An 18,130-nucleotide genomic window follows, 5' to 3' on the forward strand; every position below is an offset into this window, starting at 1 on the left:
ATGTAGTCGTTCGAGGAAGCTGTGTGGGTGCTTCTTTCACAAATGTTTGGCCGGCCGTGTGACCGGGGCAACCCTGTTCTAGCTCCAGGCTGGCCTCCCGTCCCATACCAAAGCCATCCCGCCGCACCACCGATTGGCTGGCATTCTCGGCATACCCGGCCAGTGGGCGTTCCAGCCTGCCAGGCGTGCCTGACCTCTGTTAGGACGCGGAATCCGCCGTCTGCGCTGACCGGGCGCCGACATCTGCGCGGCTATCTTTCAGCGGTACACACTGGACGGCCGGAAGCTGGCCGCTATCGCCGGCGTCGGGGCCGCGGGGCGAGTGCGGCGCCGCCGCCGCCGCCGCCGCGCCACCGCTGGGCAGCCCCAGGGTGCGCGTGCGCTCGAGTTCCGCTCAGTCGGTAACCCTCTCCAGGGAGTGGCGGCGCCCGGCGTCGGGCCGAACCGTGACGTCGGACGCCGGTCACGTGTGGGGGCGCGCCGACGCGTCGGCGGCTCGACGGCGCGTGCGCCGGGGGGCGGCGCCGGCTCAAGGGCGCCCGAAGGTGACGGCGGCCCCATCAGAAGGGTGCAGTCGCCCGACAGTCGCCAATCGCCAGCGGTAGAGTCCCGTCAGAACGGTGCGGTCGTCTGACATTCGCCAGCGGCAGAGTCTCGTCAGAACAGTGCAGTCGCCCGGCAGTCGCCAGTCGCCAGCGGCAGATATAGACAGAGAGAGGGGTCCAGTGGATGATGCCCGAGTGTCTGAGGTCGCCGACTGTCGCCGAGAAAGCGCGCGGACTGATGACGGCCACCCCCAGCTCTGGCCCGGTACGTAGCTACCCCGATTTGCGACCGGTTCAGCTGCTAGCTGCACCGGCCTCTGCCTTCGCCATGAGCGGCCAGTTGGAGCTGCTCAACCTGCCTGCTCTCCCAGTCTGTTGCGGTCCGAGGCATTTAAAGTTTGTGCTTTTCAGTATTTTGCTTTGCTTGATAAATTATCCTTAATTGCTCGTAGGGTTCCAAAAATGCTTAGTGTAACCCATATTTTCTTTCCCCCAATGATTGACTTCAGGCTCCGCGTGGTCTAAACGCCAACCCAGGCGAGCCCGGAAATCTGCGCACGCCCAGCACCCTTGAGGAGTACGTCTATGCGCCCGCCACGCGCCGGATTGCGGTAAAACCGGTGCTGATAGGATCGCAGCTGACCCGTGAAACCGGCTGGCCCCCTCCCCCTATTTTTACCGGCGGGCCGCCGTGCTCCGTGTTGGTTGTGTAGCGTGAGCCTGAGACGCGGGTCGTGCTCAACCCAGCGCGGGCAACGGATCCGACGCCGCGGCCGAGCCGGACACCCGACACCCGCACTCGCACTCTCACCCACACCCGCACCAGCGTCGTGGTCTTCGCCGGCCTTGAGTGGGCAGCCGCTAGGGGCTCTCCCGTTGGCGCCCTGAGAGGGCGTGATGCAACTGGAAATCGATAGGCGGCGCGCGCATCCGGTAAAGCGACCGAGCCGTGCTGCCCGGCAGCAGCGCGGGGTGGGGATGGGCGGCGTCCCACGACAGGCGTGTCGCAGAGGGGCTGGATTGGTGTATGGTGGCGGAGTCAGTCCATCGGCGCAGCGGGACTGTGTTGGGCAGGCCTTTGGTTTTACCTCAGTGTTGGCGCTTGGCGTGAACACATTTACTCTCCGGCGGGCGGAGGCGGCTGGTCAACCTGGTCCACCGCCCAACATCTTGATCTGCTGTAACAGGCTACTTCTTGTGCGGCGTGAGAGCACAAGTATATGTATGCAATCATTCTGATTGTTAGTCCCAGCTAGCTACGGAACAGCTTACCTGCAGGGGTGTTTGCTATTCCCCTTATTGCAGAGCTTTAAGGAATGCGCTTCCTGGCTGTTCGGTATGACTTACCACCTTATCGACGGCATTGATTATGGGAGCCCCTCCCCCCAAACGTCACACCACTCCCGTACTGCTGGCGGCTGCAGACCGGTGCGCTGCGTGTTGGCCCGGCGGGTGGACTGCCGGCGACGGGCCGGGCGGGAGTGAGAGCTTGACAGCCGGCCAAACGGGCACGTGTCGGCGCGCCGGCCGCCGCGCCTGTCAGGTGCGCCACAGGTGTCTCGGTCGGCTGGCGCCGCGGCCGGCACCTGACGGTACCCGACCCTCAGCGCGGCTGCAGCTTGACCCGCCGTAGGAACGGGCCAGACGCGACGAGGGAACACGGCATTTGTACTGCAAGTCATGGCTTTTTGTCATGCATTACCGTGGGGTGATTCGTTTGACGACGGGAGAGCCAGCGGCAGAGGCTCGTCTGACCAGGGTGACGGGCTCCAACAGACGGAATGTACAGCACAGCGCCGCTTACCAGATACCGCAAGTCGGCGTTTTTGGCGCATCGGCCTTATATCTCCTTTTTATGGTGTACGTTTACAGCTAGTGATTTGTGGGGCAGCTATTCCGTCTGGTGTGATATCAACATCAAGCCAAGCGAGAGGTACGCAGTTGTTTTCGATCCATCGGTGCCATTATGTGACTTACATTATTCGTTCCAAGGGCACGAATAAGTATGGGGTTCCCGACATCGTTCTCTGAAGGGAAGCGGGCAGCCGGCCGATGGCGCGTTTCGCGCGTTGCGTGATGGGAGGCCCCGGCGGGGTGGATTGCGTCAGTTCTCCGGGTCTGTCGTCGGCAGCCACTTCCCGGGCCTGTCTGTCACCAGACATTCGGCGAACCCCGCTCGGTTGCACCTCAGTTTCCGTCACTCGAGCACGGCGGCGCCGTCTGGCTGCTACCCCAACTCGGACAGCAGATAACGGGAAGCAAATACCATACCGGCCGGCTTCTACCTCGTTTCTTCACATCAAGGTCTTTCGTGCTGGATTGTAGTGCTCAGTGTTGTGGTGCTCAGTGTTGTGGTGCGAAGTGCGAGTGGATCCGATGACTGCCACGAGGACGCTGAAGGCTTTATTTAAAACGGTCAGCGACGGATGTCTAGGACGTTGAACCCCTTGACCAGCCACTGACTGGTGACCGGCGAACTTAGGACCCCGTTCTGAATAGACAATGACCAAAAGGCGGGAGAGTTCATTTTGACTGATCGTTGAATGATCTGATCACCAACAGGTAGATGACCGGCAGATTGGGGATACTTATTAACCATAGAGGGGTGACCGGCAGGGAAGGGATACTTACTGACCATTGAGTGGTGGCTGGCAGATTAGGGATGCTTCCCAGCCATTGGGTGGTGACCGGTGGATAAGGGACCCTTACCGGCCATGGGAAGGCGACCAGCAGATTAGGGATGCTTACTGACCTTTGAGTGGTGACCGGGAGATTAGGGATGCTTTCTGACCATTGAGTGGTGACCGGCAGAGTAGGGATGATTACCGAGCAGTGGGTAGCAATCGACAGAGCAGGGATGCTTTCTGACCATTGGATGGTGACCGGCAGGTTAAGGATGCTCACTGACCATTGGGTGGTGACCGGCAGATTGAGGAGCTGTGCCAGAACCTGGTGCTGACGCCGGATCAGGTGAAGAATGTCTACGACAAACTGCTTAACCAGATCAACCTCGGCCTTGGCAAGACAACCAACGCGCAGGCGTCCGTCAAGTGCTTCCCCACATACGTGCAGGAGCTACCCAACGGGCACGGTACGTGCGGCCGGACGGGCACACCCTCCCCTCCGCCTCCGCCGTCGCGGGCCGGCCGTCGTCAGATCAAGGTCGCACGGATGACGGGGCAGGGGCAGGGGGCGGTACCCGGGCGGGTCAGGGCTGACGGCGCGGACCGAGGTCGGCGGCTCGTTTGGTGTTTACACTGGTGCCGGCGGCGGCTGAGACTGATAGCCCCCGGCAGACATCCAATGCGGCGGCGCTGAGGGCAGGTCCGGTGGCCTGGATCGGCCGGCCCGCCGCGCTAGGGGCAGGCCCGGTGGCCTGGATCGGCCGGCCCGCCGCGCTAGGGGCAGGCCCGGTGGCCTGGATCGGCCGGCCCGCCACGCCAGTCGCCCACGGATCGGGGGGCAGGGAATTATGCGCACGCCATGTGTGTGAGGCTGATGTCGAACCCGCCGCTAGTCTTGTCTCGGGGATAGTGGAGGCTCGGCTGTAACTTTGGCGAGCAGTTGGAGTGCGGGAAGAATTATGCACCGATTTATATGACATTCAATCCCATAATTTCATACCGATACCGGACGAGTGCAGGACGCACATTCTGTGACAGCCGTTTTCCCTCTCGGTACGTGGCCGACTGTTCGTCCCGTAAGATGACGGTGTCCGGCATCGATGTCGGTCAAGTCCAACCCAATTTCCTCTTGTTCTCCAACAATTGTATGTAACGTTAACTCATTGTAGGGTTAACCTGTCGCACAAATTGGGTGGAAGTCGTAAGTCCAAAGACTGCCCCATGGGTCTGTCCCCACCTCACAGACGGACCTGCTAACTTGTCATACCAGTGTCTAGATTTAACGGGTACTTCTGATCCGCCTGAGCAGAATTGTGCCAGTTTTAGCCAGGTACCAAGGGCACGCTCAGCCCTGGTCGGTGTGGCTAGCCTGATCGGCGAGACTGACGTGATCGATGTGACGGACCTGGTAGACGTGACTGACCTGATCGGTGTGACTGGCCTGGTCGTAATCCCCCGGCGTCTATCATGTGAACTATGCAGTACAAAAACGATTGGAGCGCCAGTTGGTATGAGCGCCTGTGATGTGGTTGTCGGATAAGAACTAAAGTATTCGCGTTGTTGGTGATGAGTTCTTGACTGAATTCCTTCGTCACCGATTACCAGTCGAAAGGCGATGGGTTTTATGTGAATTAATGGCCGGTGAATGATTGCCGACGTCACTCGGCGTGACAGGCAGTGCGAGACGTTCATTCGTGGTTGTCCATTCCAGTGGTGGCGGTGGATCAAAAGCTATTGACGCACCGTGAAGAGCACGGTTTAGGTGCTGACGCCAGGGGCTCCTCGCAGTAGATAATGCGCTGTGGCTTAGCCGAGCTGCTCACGCAGGCATGAGCCAGTGTAGAAGCGATTTCCCATCGTTGAGGCGACTCTTAGACAGAAGCAGACAGTACACAGCCTCACCGATCAAATAGGAGACGGTTCTCGCGGTGAAGCGGTGTTGTGGGAGAGGTGAGTGTGACGAGTGGATAAGCAATACCACGTTCGGCCGTATCGCCCGTGCGGAAATGCTTCGGGCGATGTCGATAACGGGTTGCAAAATATTCGCAAGAGAACAGCTAACACGTGACGATATGGCTTAACAGCGTCGCGGCCGGGCTGCGTTGGGATGTCGTGAACGGCCTGTCGCGGCCCGAGTGTCACCTCTCAGCCCCGTCCGAAGCAGACACGCCAGCGTCCTTGCCTCGTTCTCCGCCGGCCGTTCACCGCCCTCGTGGCAGGGTAGGTCGGCCATCAGTACCGGCTCCTGCCGCCAGCCGGCGCTGCCCGCTCCTCGCTCACGCACGGACGGCGCCGCGCGGCCTGAGCTGCGTCCGTGTTCCGGTCATGTGCGCCCAGCCACGCGTGTGAGTCGGCCAATCACAAAAAAAACGTCCGGAAAAAGAGGTCGGAATGCGGCCGTCCGGCGAGCTGACAGCTTCTCATCTGGAGCCGGGCCCAGGTGCGGAGCCGATCTCGGCCAGCGGCGTTCAGGGCACGCCGCTCAGTTGAGCGGCTCGCTCAGCGCCAGGACCAGCGGTCCGACTCCCTGCCGACTGCGAGCTGATCGACTGATCGATGGCTTCATCGGGACACCTGCGTCAGCATGTGGGGCATGCAATCATGATCCAAGATCGAGAGTCGTGTTCGCTTCCAAATACATGCTGAGTTATGGATGTCGTGTATTTGTTGCTCGCTAGTCTGCAGGCATGTGGATCGGCCATATGGATAGTGTTGATATGATGGATGATATGTTGCTTTGATTGTAACTATCAGTCTACCATGTGGCAGAACTTGAACTGCTTATCCAAGGTATTCAGCGTTCAGACCGGGTGAGGTGTTATCCTGTATTCAAAACCAGAGTATGCGCATGACCAACAACATGGCTTGGTACTTTCTTGGAAGCAGTGACACACTGGCGTACGGAAGACGTTACCGATCCTTGTCAGAGCCATGTGTTTGGTGTTAATTAAATATATTCGATATGACCTAGTTTCGTTTGCTCCAAAGCGTTGTGCAAGCATTTTCCATCTGTCTTACTTTTTATATTTTTATCGAAATGTGTACGGTATGCGCCGAGCGAAGGCGTCATGTTACATCTGTTCAGTCGTACTCATGCGCCAAAGTCATGCGAAGAACACAAGTAAGATATGGTACCATGGAGTATTCCCCAGGACATATCAAGCTCGTGGCGTGTGGGCTGGGCGGCTCGTAGTCAGTGTTCTGACGGTGCCTGCGGTGTCCGGTGCCGGCTGCCCCGTGCCTGAGGCTTGTGTCGTGTGCCGCAGAGCGGGGCCGCTTCCTGGCGCTGGACCTGGGCGGCACCAACTTCCGCGTGCTGCTCATCGAGCTGAATGACGGCAGCTTCAAGATGGAGTCCAAGATCTTCGCCGTGCCGCAGGCTATCATGCAGGGTCCCGGCTCGGGGGTAAGAGTGGCGGGGTCGTCATAAAGGGTCCGGCTCAGGGGTAAGCGGGGCGGGGCAGTCATTCAGGGTCCCGGCTCAGGGGTAAGAGGGGCGGGGCCGTCATGCAAGGCCCCGGCTCAGGGGTAAGAGGGGCGGGGCAGTCATTCTGTGTCCCGGCTCAGGGGTAAGAGGGGCGGGGCCGTCATGCAAGGTCCCGGCTCAGGGGTAATAGGGGCGGGGCAGTCATGGAGGGTCCCAGCTCGGGGGTAAGAGGGACGGGACCGTCATGAATGGACCCGGCTCAGTGGTAACGTAACGTCAGTGGTGACGTAACGTAATGTAATCGTAAGGTGGAGTGCTGCACACCGCAGTCGTGTGTTTAATTTTTTAATGCAGATCGGATATCGATCCTTTGGTAGGGGCCATGTGCCACTGCTTGTTCATGACAAGTCCTGTCGTCCAGTCGGTCAGGCTGTCTCTTGCCATTTTGTGTTTTGACTGGTACAGTGCTGTAACGCTGGGAGAACCAGCACACGCTCATGCGTGCTGGTTTAAGGCCGTTTTAGACAAATTAGACATGATTTATCTCATTAAACGTGTGGATGACCTTCAGACGCCAGGTCTGTTTACAGGACAGCGCCGTGCGAACTATATATGTATGGCCGTGGGCCATGTGCAATTTGTGCTACTGGTCTGTTTAGGTTTGGGTACGTTTATGTCGGTCTGCGTCGTCAGGCCCTTGGAGCGGAGGTCAGGCGCGAAGTTTGGCGAATAACAGTTCGCTAAAGGCGAACCGGTCATCAAGGATATTTCTTTCATCACGGTTCCGTTAGACAAGTTGACAAAGTTCCGAACTCAAAGACTTATCAGGAAAAATGGAAAGTAGTGGTGGCTTTGTTTGGCCTCGATGCAGGTGTCTGAGGTGGCGTATAGCATGTAAGATGTGATGGATGGCACCCCGCATGGCTGCATCCATCCAGGGGAGGTTTTGTAGTGCCGGCTCCGCAGTCGTCCGCGCGTTACACCTGCTTCCCTGCAGCCATCGGACCACGCCGTCCGCCTGTGTTGCACATGCTTCCCTGCAGCCGTCGGACCACGCCGTCCGCCTGTGTTGCATCTGCTTCCCTGCAGCCGTCGGACCACGCCGTCCGCCTGTGTTGTACATGCTTCCCTGGCAGCGCGTCGGGACCACGCCCGTCCGCCTGTGGTTGCATCTGCTATCGCCTGCAGCCTGTCGGAACCACGCCGTCCGCCTGTGTTGCACCTGCTTCCCTGCAGCCGTCGGACCACGCCGTCCGCCTGTGTTGCACCTGCTTCCCTGCAGCCGTCGGACCACGCCGTCCGCCTGTGTTGCACCTGCTTCCCTGCAGCCGTCGGACCACGCCGTCCGCCTGTGTTGCACCTGCTTCCTGCCCTGCACGCCGTCGACCACGCAGTCACGCTGCCTGTGTTGCACACTTGCTTCCCATGGTACCGTCGGACCACGCCGTCCGCCTGTGTTGCACCTGCTTCCCTGCAGCCGTCGGACCACGCCGTCCGCCTGTGTTGCACCTGCTTCCCTGCAGCCGTCGGACCACGCCGTCCGCCTGTGTTGCACCTGCTTCCCCAGCGTCGGACAACCGGCATGTGTTGCACGGCCCGTGTCGTCGGCCACGCCGTCCTGTGCACGCTTCCCTGAGCCACCACGCCGTCCCTGTTCACCTGCTTCCCTGCAGTCGTCGGACACAGCCGTCCTCTGTGTTGACTGCGCCTGCAGCCGTCGGACCACGAAGTCGGTGTGCTCCTGCAGCGTTTGTTTGACCACATCGCCGAGTGCCTCTCGACGTTCGCGCACGCCCAGCACATCGAGGGCGAGGTTCTGCCGCTGGGCTTCACCTTCAGCTTCCCGTGCAGCCAGCAGGGTCCTGACCAAGGCGCGCCTGGCCCAGTGGACCAAGGGCTTCAGCTGCAGCGGAGTCGAGGGCGAGGATGTCGTCCGACTGCTGGAGGAGGCCATCGAGCGGCGCGGGGTCAGTATTGAGTCAGGTGTTGTGGGTCAGGACCGTGTCATTAAGGTCAGTGTTTAGTCAGCCGAGTTAGGGCCGCCTCTGTGCGGCCAGTGTCGGGTTAATGGTGTCAGTGCGTGACTCGGTGCGACCAGTATCGGGTCACTGTTGTCAGTTCGTGACTCGGTGTGGCCAGCATCGGGTCAGCGGTGTCAGTGGACGTGACGAGTCAGCGGGTTCTGCACCGAGTCAACAGAGTCAGTGCCGAGCTAGCGGGCTCAAAATCGAGTCAGCGGGCGAGTACCGAGTGGGAGCGAATGAGATCCCTATTGAGTCATGGTGTCAGAGTCAAGTCATCGGGGTTAGTGTCAAGTCAGTGAGATCGATACTAGGCTCTTCGAGGGGGGGGGGGGGGGAGAACCAAGTCACCAGTGTTAAACCGAGTCAGCTGTGTCAATATCGAGGCAAAGAGCATGGCCACTACATCGTGCAGAGTCGGTGGGATTAGCACGAAGTCATCGGTGCCACTGCCCAGTTCCTGGGATCCGTGCCCAGTCTCCTGTGTCAGTGCTGGACCGGCTACCGCGGCCTGCGCCGGTACGGAGCCCGCCGCCACAGCCCGCTCGTATTGGCAGGCAGCCGCTGACTCACTGCTGCGCCCAGTGCTGTCTAAAGCGTCTGTGCTTCTTCAGGATGTTCAGATCAAGGTGTGTGCCGTCCTGAATGACACCACTGGCACCCTGATGTCGTGCGCCTGGAAGAACCACAACACCTACGTCGGCCTTATCATCGGTAGGTTTGCACACGCCTAAGGCCCTCCCTCGGAACGCGGCGGCGGCGGGGCGAAGAAGTCCTCTGGCCACGCCTGTGACGCGATGCCTCGGCCTTTTTTCAGTGCGGTGCGCGGTATATCATTGCGTATGATGCTGTGGTCATTTAAGTGTGATTCCCGCGTTGCGTGCCAATGTACTCGTGTGACGTCCAGCGACCAGCACATCCTATCCTTACGTGGAATTGGCATTGCATTGGTTGTTGTTTCCTGTATTACCAGCACCAGCAATGCGTCAGGTCATCCGGTCATCGCAACGTTTACCTGAGAGTGAGCATGACAGGCGGGTTACTGGGGATCCGTGGGCGCACGCGTCCGGCTGGTGACTAGCGTGCGGTCCACGCGTAACAGGAGGTGCCCCACGCCGAGCGGCGGTGCGCCCGCCGCCCGTGCCACTCGGACGCGCCGGAGCGGGCTCGTGCTCGTGCTCGCGCTGGTGATCGCGCCTGGGTCGTGTTAATCCGACGAGCCGTGACCGGGGGCCGACCGGCAGGCACCGGCACCAACGCCTGCTACGTGGAGCGGCTGGAGAACGTGGGCCTGTGGGACGGCAGCTGCGACGAGCCGCGCCAGGTGCTCATCAACACCGAGTGGGGCGCGTTCGGCGACAGCGGCGACCTCGACTCGGTGCTGACCGGTAGGTGGCACCGGCGGTCTGCGGCGGGACGTCGTGTCTCGCTGCTGGCGCCGCTGGCTAACGGGCCGCTGCGTGTGCCGGCCGTGTCAGCTGCGGTGGGTCTGGGTCGTGCGCACCCGGCGGGACGCGCTGGAGAGGCGGACGGGGCGGCGCGTGTCGAGGGCGCCGGCCGGCTACGGCGCGCTAGGCCCAGAGGCCCAGCAGCTGGGGTCACTGGACTGTGTGTGTGGTGCTAGTGGTGGGCTGAACCTGGAGGTGTTCCGATGGGGAAAGGGTAGCGAGCGGCGCGTGACCTCCGGTTGGCGGTACGCGCCCGCTGCCGCCGCCAGCCGCCCCGGGCAGGATCCGGCCGTTGTCGGCGCTGGACTCCGAGTCGCTCTCGGCGCCGCGTCGGCCCTCGCTACCACCGCCGGCCGCTTTCAGAGTACGACCGCGAGATCGACCAGCACTCGATCAACCCTGGCCGCCAGCTGTTCGAGAAGATGATCAGCGGCATGTACTTGGGCGAGGTGGCGCGCCTGGTGCTGCAGAAGCTGACGAAGCAGGGCCTGCTGTTCGCCGGCCAGGGCTCGGACATGCTTTACGAGCGCGGCAGCTTCTTCACTAAGTACATCACCGAGGTGGAGAGGTGCGTCACGAACCTGGCTGACTTGTTCTGTTGACATGGTCCTCATCGAGCAACTTTGCTTGACTGCCACCGCTGATACTCTTAGCACATGGCCAGTGTCTACAGACTACGGTCTTGCCCTCTACTATCTACTGTCTACGGTCTTGCCCTCTACTCTCCTTTTTCTTAGCCATCCTAGTGGCGTGTAAGTGCTGTCCACCCTCCTGCGTGTCCGCTGGTTCATGATAATTGGCGCCTGGCCGTGTTCAGTGGTCATCGTATCCACGTGGCGAGCGTGTTCTCCGTCGGCCCATCGTTGGGCTGTCTCCCGGCGCTGGCGCCTGACCCGACTTGGCGGCACTTTCGCTGCAGTGACCAGCCGGGCGACCACACCAACTGCCGCATGATTCTGGAGGAGCTGGGACTCGAGGACGCCACCGACGAGGACTGCGAGCACGTGCGCTACGTGTGCGAGCTCGTCTCCCGGAGGTGGGCGACGGCTGCCGCGCGGGACGCCGGCTGGCGTGTCCGCTCGTGCGGTGCGCGCTAGTCGGCAGCGGGCGGAAGGGACAGGGTGCTTTGGGTCGTAAACCTCCGAGCATCGTGCTGTCGAGCTTTATGGCGGTCTTTACATAATTGCATGAAGCCTTCTTGTTTTTCTTTGCTCAGTGCAGATGACAATCCTCACGGATTTCAGTTCGAAGTTGGGGCAGTTGGGGCAGGCACCTGGGCTATCTTTAACTGTGTGCGTGCGTGCGTGCTGTGTGTGCGTGCGTTCGTGCGCGTGCGCGCGCGCGCGGAGAATGTGGCGACCTGTGCACCTACCTGTGGAGCCGCTATCATGAGTGTTGGCTTTTGACCTGAACGCCGTGTAGTGGCGTAACGCCGGTGCTGCTGGGCCGGCGTCACGGTGCTGACCTGTCGCCGACTGCGTGCGCAGGGCCGCCTTCCTGGTCGGCACCGGCCTGGCCGTGCTGCTCAACAAGATGGACCGGCCTAACGTGACGGTGGGCGTGGACGGATCCGTGTACCGGTACCACCCGCACGTGCACCGGCTCATGTGTGAGCAGATCGAGCGGCTGGTGCGGCCCGGCATGCAGGTGGGTTGCGACCAGCCCGACAGCCGCCCCGCTCTCTCCGCGTCGGCCGGCAGAATCGTGTGTTGAGCGCCGCCGCCGTGGACACGTCGGCGGCGTACCCCTGAACGCGATGCTTGAGCTCCATGGTTGTGGCGCGGCCGGCCGCTGGGGCTGTCTGTTGCTACCGGCCAGACTGGTCACGGGATCGTCGGCCGCCACGGCCCGGCCCCATACAGCGACTGGAAGCCTGTCTGCGTTGTAGGTGGGCCGCTCTAAACTCGCGGGAGGAGGAAGGCTGGGGCCGCTGGAGGCCGCGGGTGTCCGGTCCTGGCTAATCGTCTGCTCGTGGCCGCAGTTTCAGCTGATGCTGTCGGAGGACGGCAGCGGCCGTGGCGCCGCCCTGGTGGCGGCCGTGGCGAGCCGCGCGGCCACCACGTGAGACTGGCGTCGACCCGCGCGCTCGGAGACGGCCGGAGGCGCCTCTGTGTGGCGGCCGCGCCACTGAGCCAGCGCCACGGGCTTCCGCTGAGGTGGCCGCTCGGAGACGGCCGGCCGGCAGCGCATTCCACTGCGGCGAGGCGAAGGTGGCGCCGCTCGAGGCCGACCCGGTCGGCGGCGCGGCGCGCGCGCGCCGGTCCGCGCGCCAGACCGAAATGGTGGCCTAGAGGGCTCGGGCGGCCGATGGGCCCGCCGCTGCAGCCTCCTGACTTGAAAAGAAGTGATCTAGCGTGGATTGTGGTGCATTGTTATTTTCCGCTGACCCGTCTTCAGCAATGATCATGTACTTAAATCCCCAGACCTGGGACGATGCGTAATATGCTCTTTTGAATAGACTGCATCTTGTTAAATCTGTTGTATTGTTGACCTGAGGTTGATATTTTATGGCGAAAATTGACTCATGGTAGCGTATGTAAGTTTGTTGCAATAAGGGAGGCTATGCTGCCGTGTTTATTCCTTAAATGCTCTCTGGTGCTGGTAATAGACATTTTGTATTATTGGTGTCTTTATATAGTGTTATCGGTTGGGCCTCTCCAACGATGTTTGGTTTGGCTGACAGTGTTGTCGGCCGTGCCGTTAGGGTCAGTAGATGACGCTGTTTCCCGTGTGCGGAGGTTGAGGCCCGTGAAACACGCTGCTGACGGTGGGCGTGGCAGCCTTGCACAGCTGTTACGCCGTTGCGGTCAATGGACGGGCTCGTACTGATGGCGAGTGACGTGCCTGGTTGGCCTGCGGACAATAAAACCACCCTGGCTGAGTAATCACAAATATCGTGTGCCACGTTGCAAGTAGGTGATGCTACGTGCTGCTCCATTCTCACATGCCACTCCATGTGAGGTAGATGATGCTACATGGTTCTCCGTGCCCCTCTTCTTCTCTATGCGAGACATTATTTGTTGCTGCCACGAGCACTTCGACAGGGCTAATGGTCAGTCAGTAACTCGATGAAACCACGAACACCACGCCCAAAAACCCAGCCCACTTGTTATGCCTATGACGTGTGCAGATATGATTTAAACACGCATCTAAACGGCAAATCACCACAGGGCACCGAATTACTCAGAGGTTGAGTACAGACTGCACTACCGCGCGCGTCCCGCGACAAACACTCGGCCATACTACGACGCTACAGTGACATCTAACGAATAGCCTTGGTTCAACAGCCGACTGCTAAATGTGCGATATGTGTATTGAAAAATAAACACGCTTATGTGTAATATATGCGACACGCGCGGTGGAACGTAGCGCCATGGCTGTCGCGTTCACGTGGCGTTTCGCGCGAGAAACGGGAAAAATCGTCGCGAAAACTTCACCTCTAGATGGTATCACATTTCGCGGTTGCGCGCACAGAAGACGCCGTTTAACACGGCTGTTAGATTCGTTGTAAACCACTGAGGGTACGCTTGGGAAGGTTGTGTTGGGCACAACACGATTTCGGCCGTCGTGTCCTGAAGAAAGCCCTAATCATTCATTGAGGGGGGGGGGGCGGGTAGGCCAACATCCTTCCCAACGCCTCGAACTATATGTTTAAAAATCCCGTGCTTTCCATGAAGTGCTTTTTGCTCGTTGTTTTCGCAGGAGACAGGGGTGTAATTTTTCTGTTCAGTTAAGGGGGGGGGGGGGACGGAACACATTGAGCTCAGGCCCGAGCTCGTTGAGAGCACATCACGCCGGTTTCTAACTTTGTCAGCAGCCATCCAAGGTGAAAAAGAACACATGCGGATTTCAGGAACCCTCTTCTCCCTTGGTCGCCCCCTGGCCTTAAATGCGTCAAGCCATGGCGTAGAAACGTTGCGAAGGCGGTTGGGATGCAGTTCTTTCCATGCGGCGAGCAACCCGCCGGGCTCGACTGACACCTCGTTGTGTCATGACATACAGACTTCCACCAGCTCTATCAGACCACCAGCCAGCGTGGAATGGCCTTTAATAGTCCTAGCCGTTCTAACCATGTCTGGATAACACGAGGGTCGACTATTTGCCAAGTTGATTAGCAGTGGCGGCACGACAGACACCTGACTGTCGTAATTGTTAGGTGTTATATAAGGGTATTTTTGAGACAGAGACGTTAAATTTCATACAGTATGTGTCTTTTGAAACAAACGAATCCAACTACTCGAAAGATGCGAATGACATGATTATAGTGTACAAGCCCAACTTTTATGTATGCCAAGCGCGTCGTTTGACAGCATTTTAAAGCTGTTCCTGCTAACCCCCAATCAGCTGAGATTAGCGTGGTCCTTGATCCTAGTCGTGCTGTAAGGCCAGTTCATTGTCGTCGGGTACAGGTTGCAGTTGATTGCCGGCGTTTGGGATGTCTTGAAATTAGAGTAAAATTTTGAGAGTTACTGAATACATAGTTGTATCATGAACAACGATATTAATTTTGTAATGTTTTGCCACCAAAAATATCCTGTCCCACGCCCTCTGAGGCTTAGCACTAACGCTGTTTACATGCCAATAGAATGTCTCCAATATGATATACACTCAGCAGGGCCGATTTTCTGCAAGGAAATGTGCTCAGTGTCAAGTCTTCACCCTGAAATCACTGGTTAAATATTAATTTGCCATGTTTTGTGATGTGTGCATCTGCTTGAGAGCATGCAATTTGTATCACTATGAAGGCCATCATGCATCTATTTTGTACATTTCCAGAATTTCCTTTGTAGGAGCTGGTATATCTGTTATTGTCCAGATGGGTTTTGCCCCTCTTTCTGTGTTAGGCTGAATGCGTGATGCCTTCACAAAATAACTCATGCACTCCAGCCCACATTATCATCCAACATGGGCCCAATCAGGCTAAAATCTCTTGATTATTATGCTAAGAAATGTCCAAATTGCCTGAGGCTAAAAATACTGCTTATACATTAATGGAAAGAATGAATACTTTGCAGAAACAAACATTAATGATACATGTTCTGTTTGGTGCATTCTTCATTGCAGGCTGTGTGCAAAAAAGTAACTAAGAGTATCAGCCTTTAGGCATTTTGTATGATCACTAACAAGAAGTTTCCAATAGCTTTTGTGCTTGTTTTTATGTATGCACCCATTGAAAAGTCAAGTGAGGTAAACATTGGCTAAAGGCTGAGATGGCCAAACATATTTATTATTGACCTTTTGCACTTTTACTCATCACCAGTGTTTTATGCTTGGATATTGTGCCTATTAGACCTATGTCTGTTCCTGACACCACTGGTTCCTAGTAATCTCTGAATATTTGTGCAAAAAGTTTGATCCTTAAACTGCTGTGTTGTATAATGATTTAGCTTAACTTCAAAATTGTGATTTCTTTAAAGTGCTGTATCACTTATATTAATGTAAAAGAAAAAAGGGTAGCATGGGTTCTTACAATTAGTTGCATTTTTATGTAGCAAAAAGAAGCATAGTTATCAGACATGGATACCTAGATATGGTAAACCTGCATGTGCAGGTATGTTGAGTTGAGATAAGTTCCATTATACATTTAAGCTTCATTTCAGTAAGGACAAGGTACTCTATGTAATCAAGTTTAGTCAATAAGATGCACATGCACATAAATTCCATTATACATTTAAGCTTCATCTAAGTAAGGACAAGGAACTCTAGGTAATCAAGTTAAGTAAGTAAGTTGCATGTGTCCAAACATGTATAGATCATAAAGTTCCATGCATGCTACATATTAGGCCATACTTATCCCCATGCATAACACAGTTCAACACACTCAAGTTTTTTTGACACACTTCATGTACAGACTCACTGTTGGAATCATTATTCAAATTCATAAATGTATTTAGGTTCATGAAAATTCAAATTTGCATTCATTTCATGGTGGCAGGGTAGATTGTTCCTAAGCAATTCTTATCCTTGATTCAGTGATGTATTTCATGAGCCGAAGTTCATATCACATCAAATGCAGTGGGATGAGATGTTCCAATCCTGATTAATCTATGAACCATTTGTGCTGATGAAAATATGATGACTTTGTCACAGTAACCCAGCAAAAGTAACTAACTTAGCATGGAAGAGGACAGGGGTGAAACTGTTTGTTCTGATAAGGGTAATTTAGTTGCCTCGCACGACCAAGCAGCTTCAGAGACACCTTCAGCAGCCAAAAATGCTGAAGAGCCAGGCACTAAAAAGGTATGTAAATTTTGCTTTGCTCATAATCATGCATAGTTTAACTGGTAAAGACAGTTGTCTTCACCTTTGATGGCAGGTCCCTGCTATATAACCTGCAGCATGCTCTAGTGTCACACAATTGATGGTCATTTTAAGTGTGTAGGTTTGTGTTGCCTCAATTGTCCTTTGAGATTGCTGGATGTCTGCTTTGGGAAAGTTCTTTGTTTACTTTGGAAATACATTTTTTTGCTTTCTGGTGATCTTGGGGATGATTATTTCCATTAGTCACTTTCCTCATCAATATACATCAGATTGTACAGCTGCTGTTGCGTGCACCTGGTTGCGAGCAACACTGCGTGTTGTCTGGGGCTCTCATATGGCCTGCCATCCGAGCACTGCATGGGAAGGAGGCCGCCATCGCCTCTGCCACCAGGGGCCCTGCTCATCCCTGTTGGAGATCAGCGCCGAGTTGCGTGCGGCACCGTGTGTTGTCTGAGCTGCTTGCGTGGTCTGCCGTCCGAGTCCCACGTGTGACGGAGGCTGCCGCCGCTAGCCGCCAGGGGCCTCTCTCGTCCGTGCTGGAGATCAGTGTGTCCGAGTCGGAGCGACGCTACAACGGTGCCATCAACCTGAGCGAGTACTACACGGCCTACCTGATCGAGACACGCGTCTCGGACAGCCGCTTCTGCGGCGCGCTGACGCGGCTGGGCGCCCTCTGGCGGCGCTACAGCGAGTTCGAGACGCTCTCCACCTACCTGGTGGAGGCGTACCCGTTCGTGGTTGTGCCGCCGCTGCCCGAGAAGCGTGCCTCGCATGTCTGGCAGAAGCTCGCCACCGACCCATTCGACTCGGAGTTCATCGACCGGCGCCGCATCGGTCTCGAGGTGGGCAGCAGGGACGCGGCGTCCGTCACCTGACGGCAGGGTCGCGAGGCGGGGGCAGGTCTGGGGCAGCGGCGCTGGCCGGTGACGGTCGGCCGGGTCTGCGGGGATGGGGGAACGTGGGGAAGTTTGAAGCGGGGATGTTGTTGCCGGAGGTGATGTATTGGCTGTCGTCTGCCTGGTAACTAGGGCTGTGTTTCACATTGGTCCCAACCTGTGATTTGTGCGGTGAGATGTAGACTCGGCCCTGGTTGTCACCGATAGTTAGGCGACATGTGTGATCAGTCGGTGTTGTTCCTTGTCCACAGAGCTTCCTGTTGCGCGTGGCATCGCACCCAATTCTGTCTTGGGATCCGATTTTTCTGCGATTTTTACAAGATGAAAAAGACTGGAAGGAAATAGTGACTGGCACTGGTAAGAGCTGTCTCATCAGTGGCACGTCGATGGCTCATTTTTTGTAGGGCTCGGTCTACGATCGGGTTTGTTTAACAATATTGCGCTATCATCGGATGCACTGGCACCATCTATGGCTTACAACAACTATGAGCTAAACCTGGCATGATTCTCTCACATAACCCTTGTTCGCTTCGAAACAGGATATTTGGCGAAGGTGGAGAAACAGCTAAAATCGTTGAACGCCACAATCCGCGTCAAGAAGGGAGACAGCCGATTCGATGAGCTACTCAGCTATGGAAAGGAACTGGAGGTGATTATTTTGGGGGCGACCAATCCAGTGCTGTGTGGAACTTATCTCCAGGGCTTCCTGTCATTTCATTGCTGTTATTTTCGTTATAGCTCGTTTTGCACCTTTTGGTATCGACCGTGGCTTAGAACAGTTGCCTGTGACCCTGCAAAATCGACAGGCGTGTCAGAAAGTGGCATCGTTGGCTGACGCCCCTGCCCCGCGTGAGAGCGTGGCAGACGTCGGACAGTGCCATCGCATTCCATGCGCCCCAGCCCGAGTT

The 18,130-nt window shown here is 57.0% G+C and overlaps 1 protein-coding gene and 1 pseudogene across 3 annotated transcripts in view; both read left to right on the top strand.

Moving 5' to 3' along the window:
• Positions 1-462: 462 nt before the first annotated feature.
• LOC119113109 (hexokinase type 2-like) lies at positions 463-13,518 on the top strand (annotated as a pseudogene).
• Positions 13,519-14,448: 930 nt separating this feature from the next.
• Positions 14,449-18,130, top strand: part of LOC119112759 (sorting nexin-4) — a 9,004-nt gene continuing 5,322 nt past the window's right edge. The window contains exons 1-5 of one of the 3 annotated variants that reach the window (XM_037237040.1): positions 14,449-14,468; positions 16,156-16,305; positions 16,845-17,168; positions 17,474-17,579; positions 17,762-17,871. In XM_037237040.1, the coding sequence (XP_037092935.1) occupies positions 16,183-16,305; positions 16,845-17,168; positions 17,474-17,579; positions 17,762-17,871 (663 nt within the window). In that variant the 5' untranslated portion in view covers positions 14,449-14,468; positions 16,156-16,182. The other 2 variants (XM_037237037.1, XM_037237039.1) reach the window with 2 other exon arrangements.

This window comes from Pollicipes pollicipes, unplaced genomic scaffold, assembly GCF_011947565.3.
Source record: "Pollicipes pollicipes isolate AB1234 unplaced genomic scaffold, Ppol_2.1 Scaffold_7261;HRSCAF=8764_pilon_pilon_pilon, whole genome shotgun sequence".
NCBI lineage: Eukaryota > Metazoa > Arthropoda > Thecostraca > Pollicipedomorpha > Pollicipedidae > Pollicipes > Pollicipes pollicipes.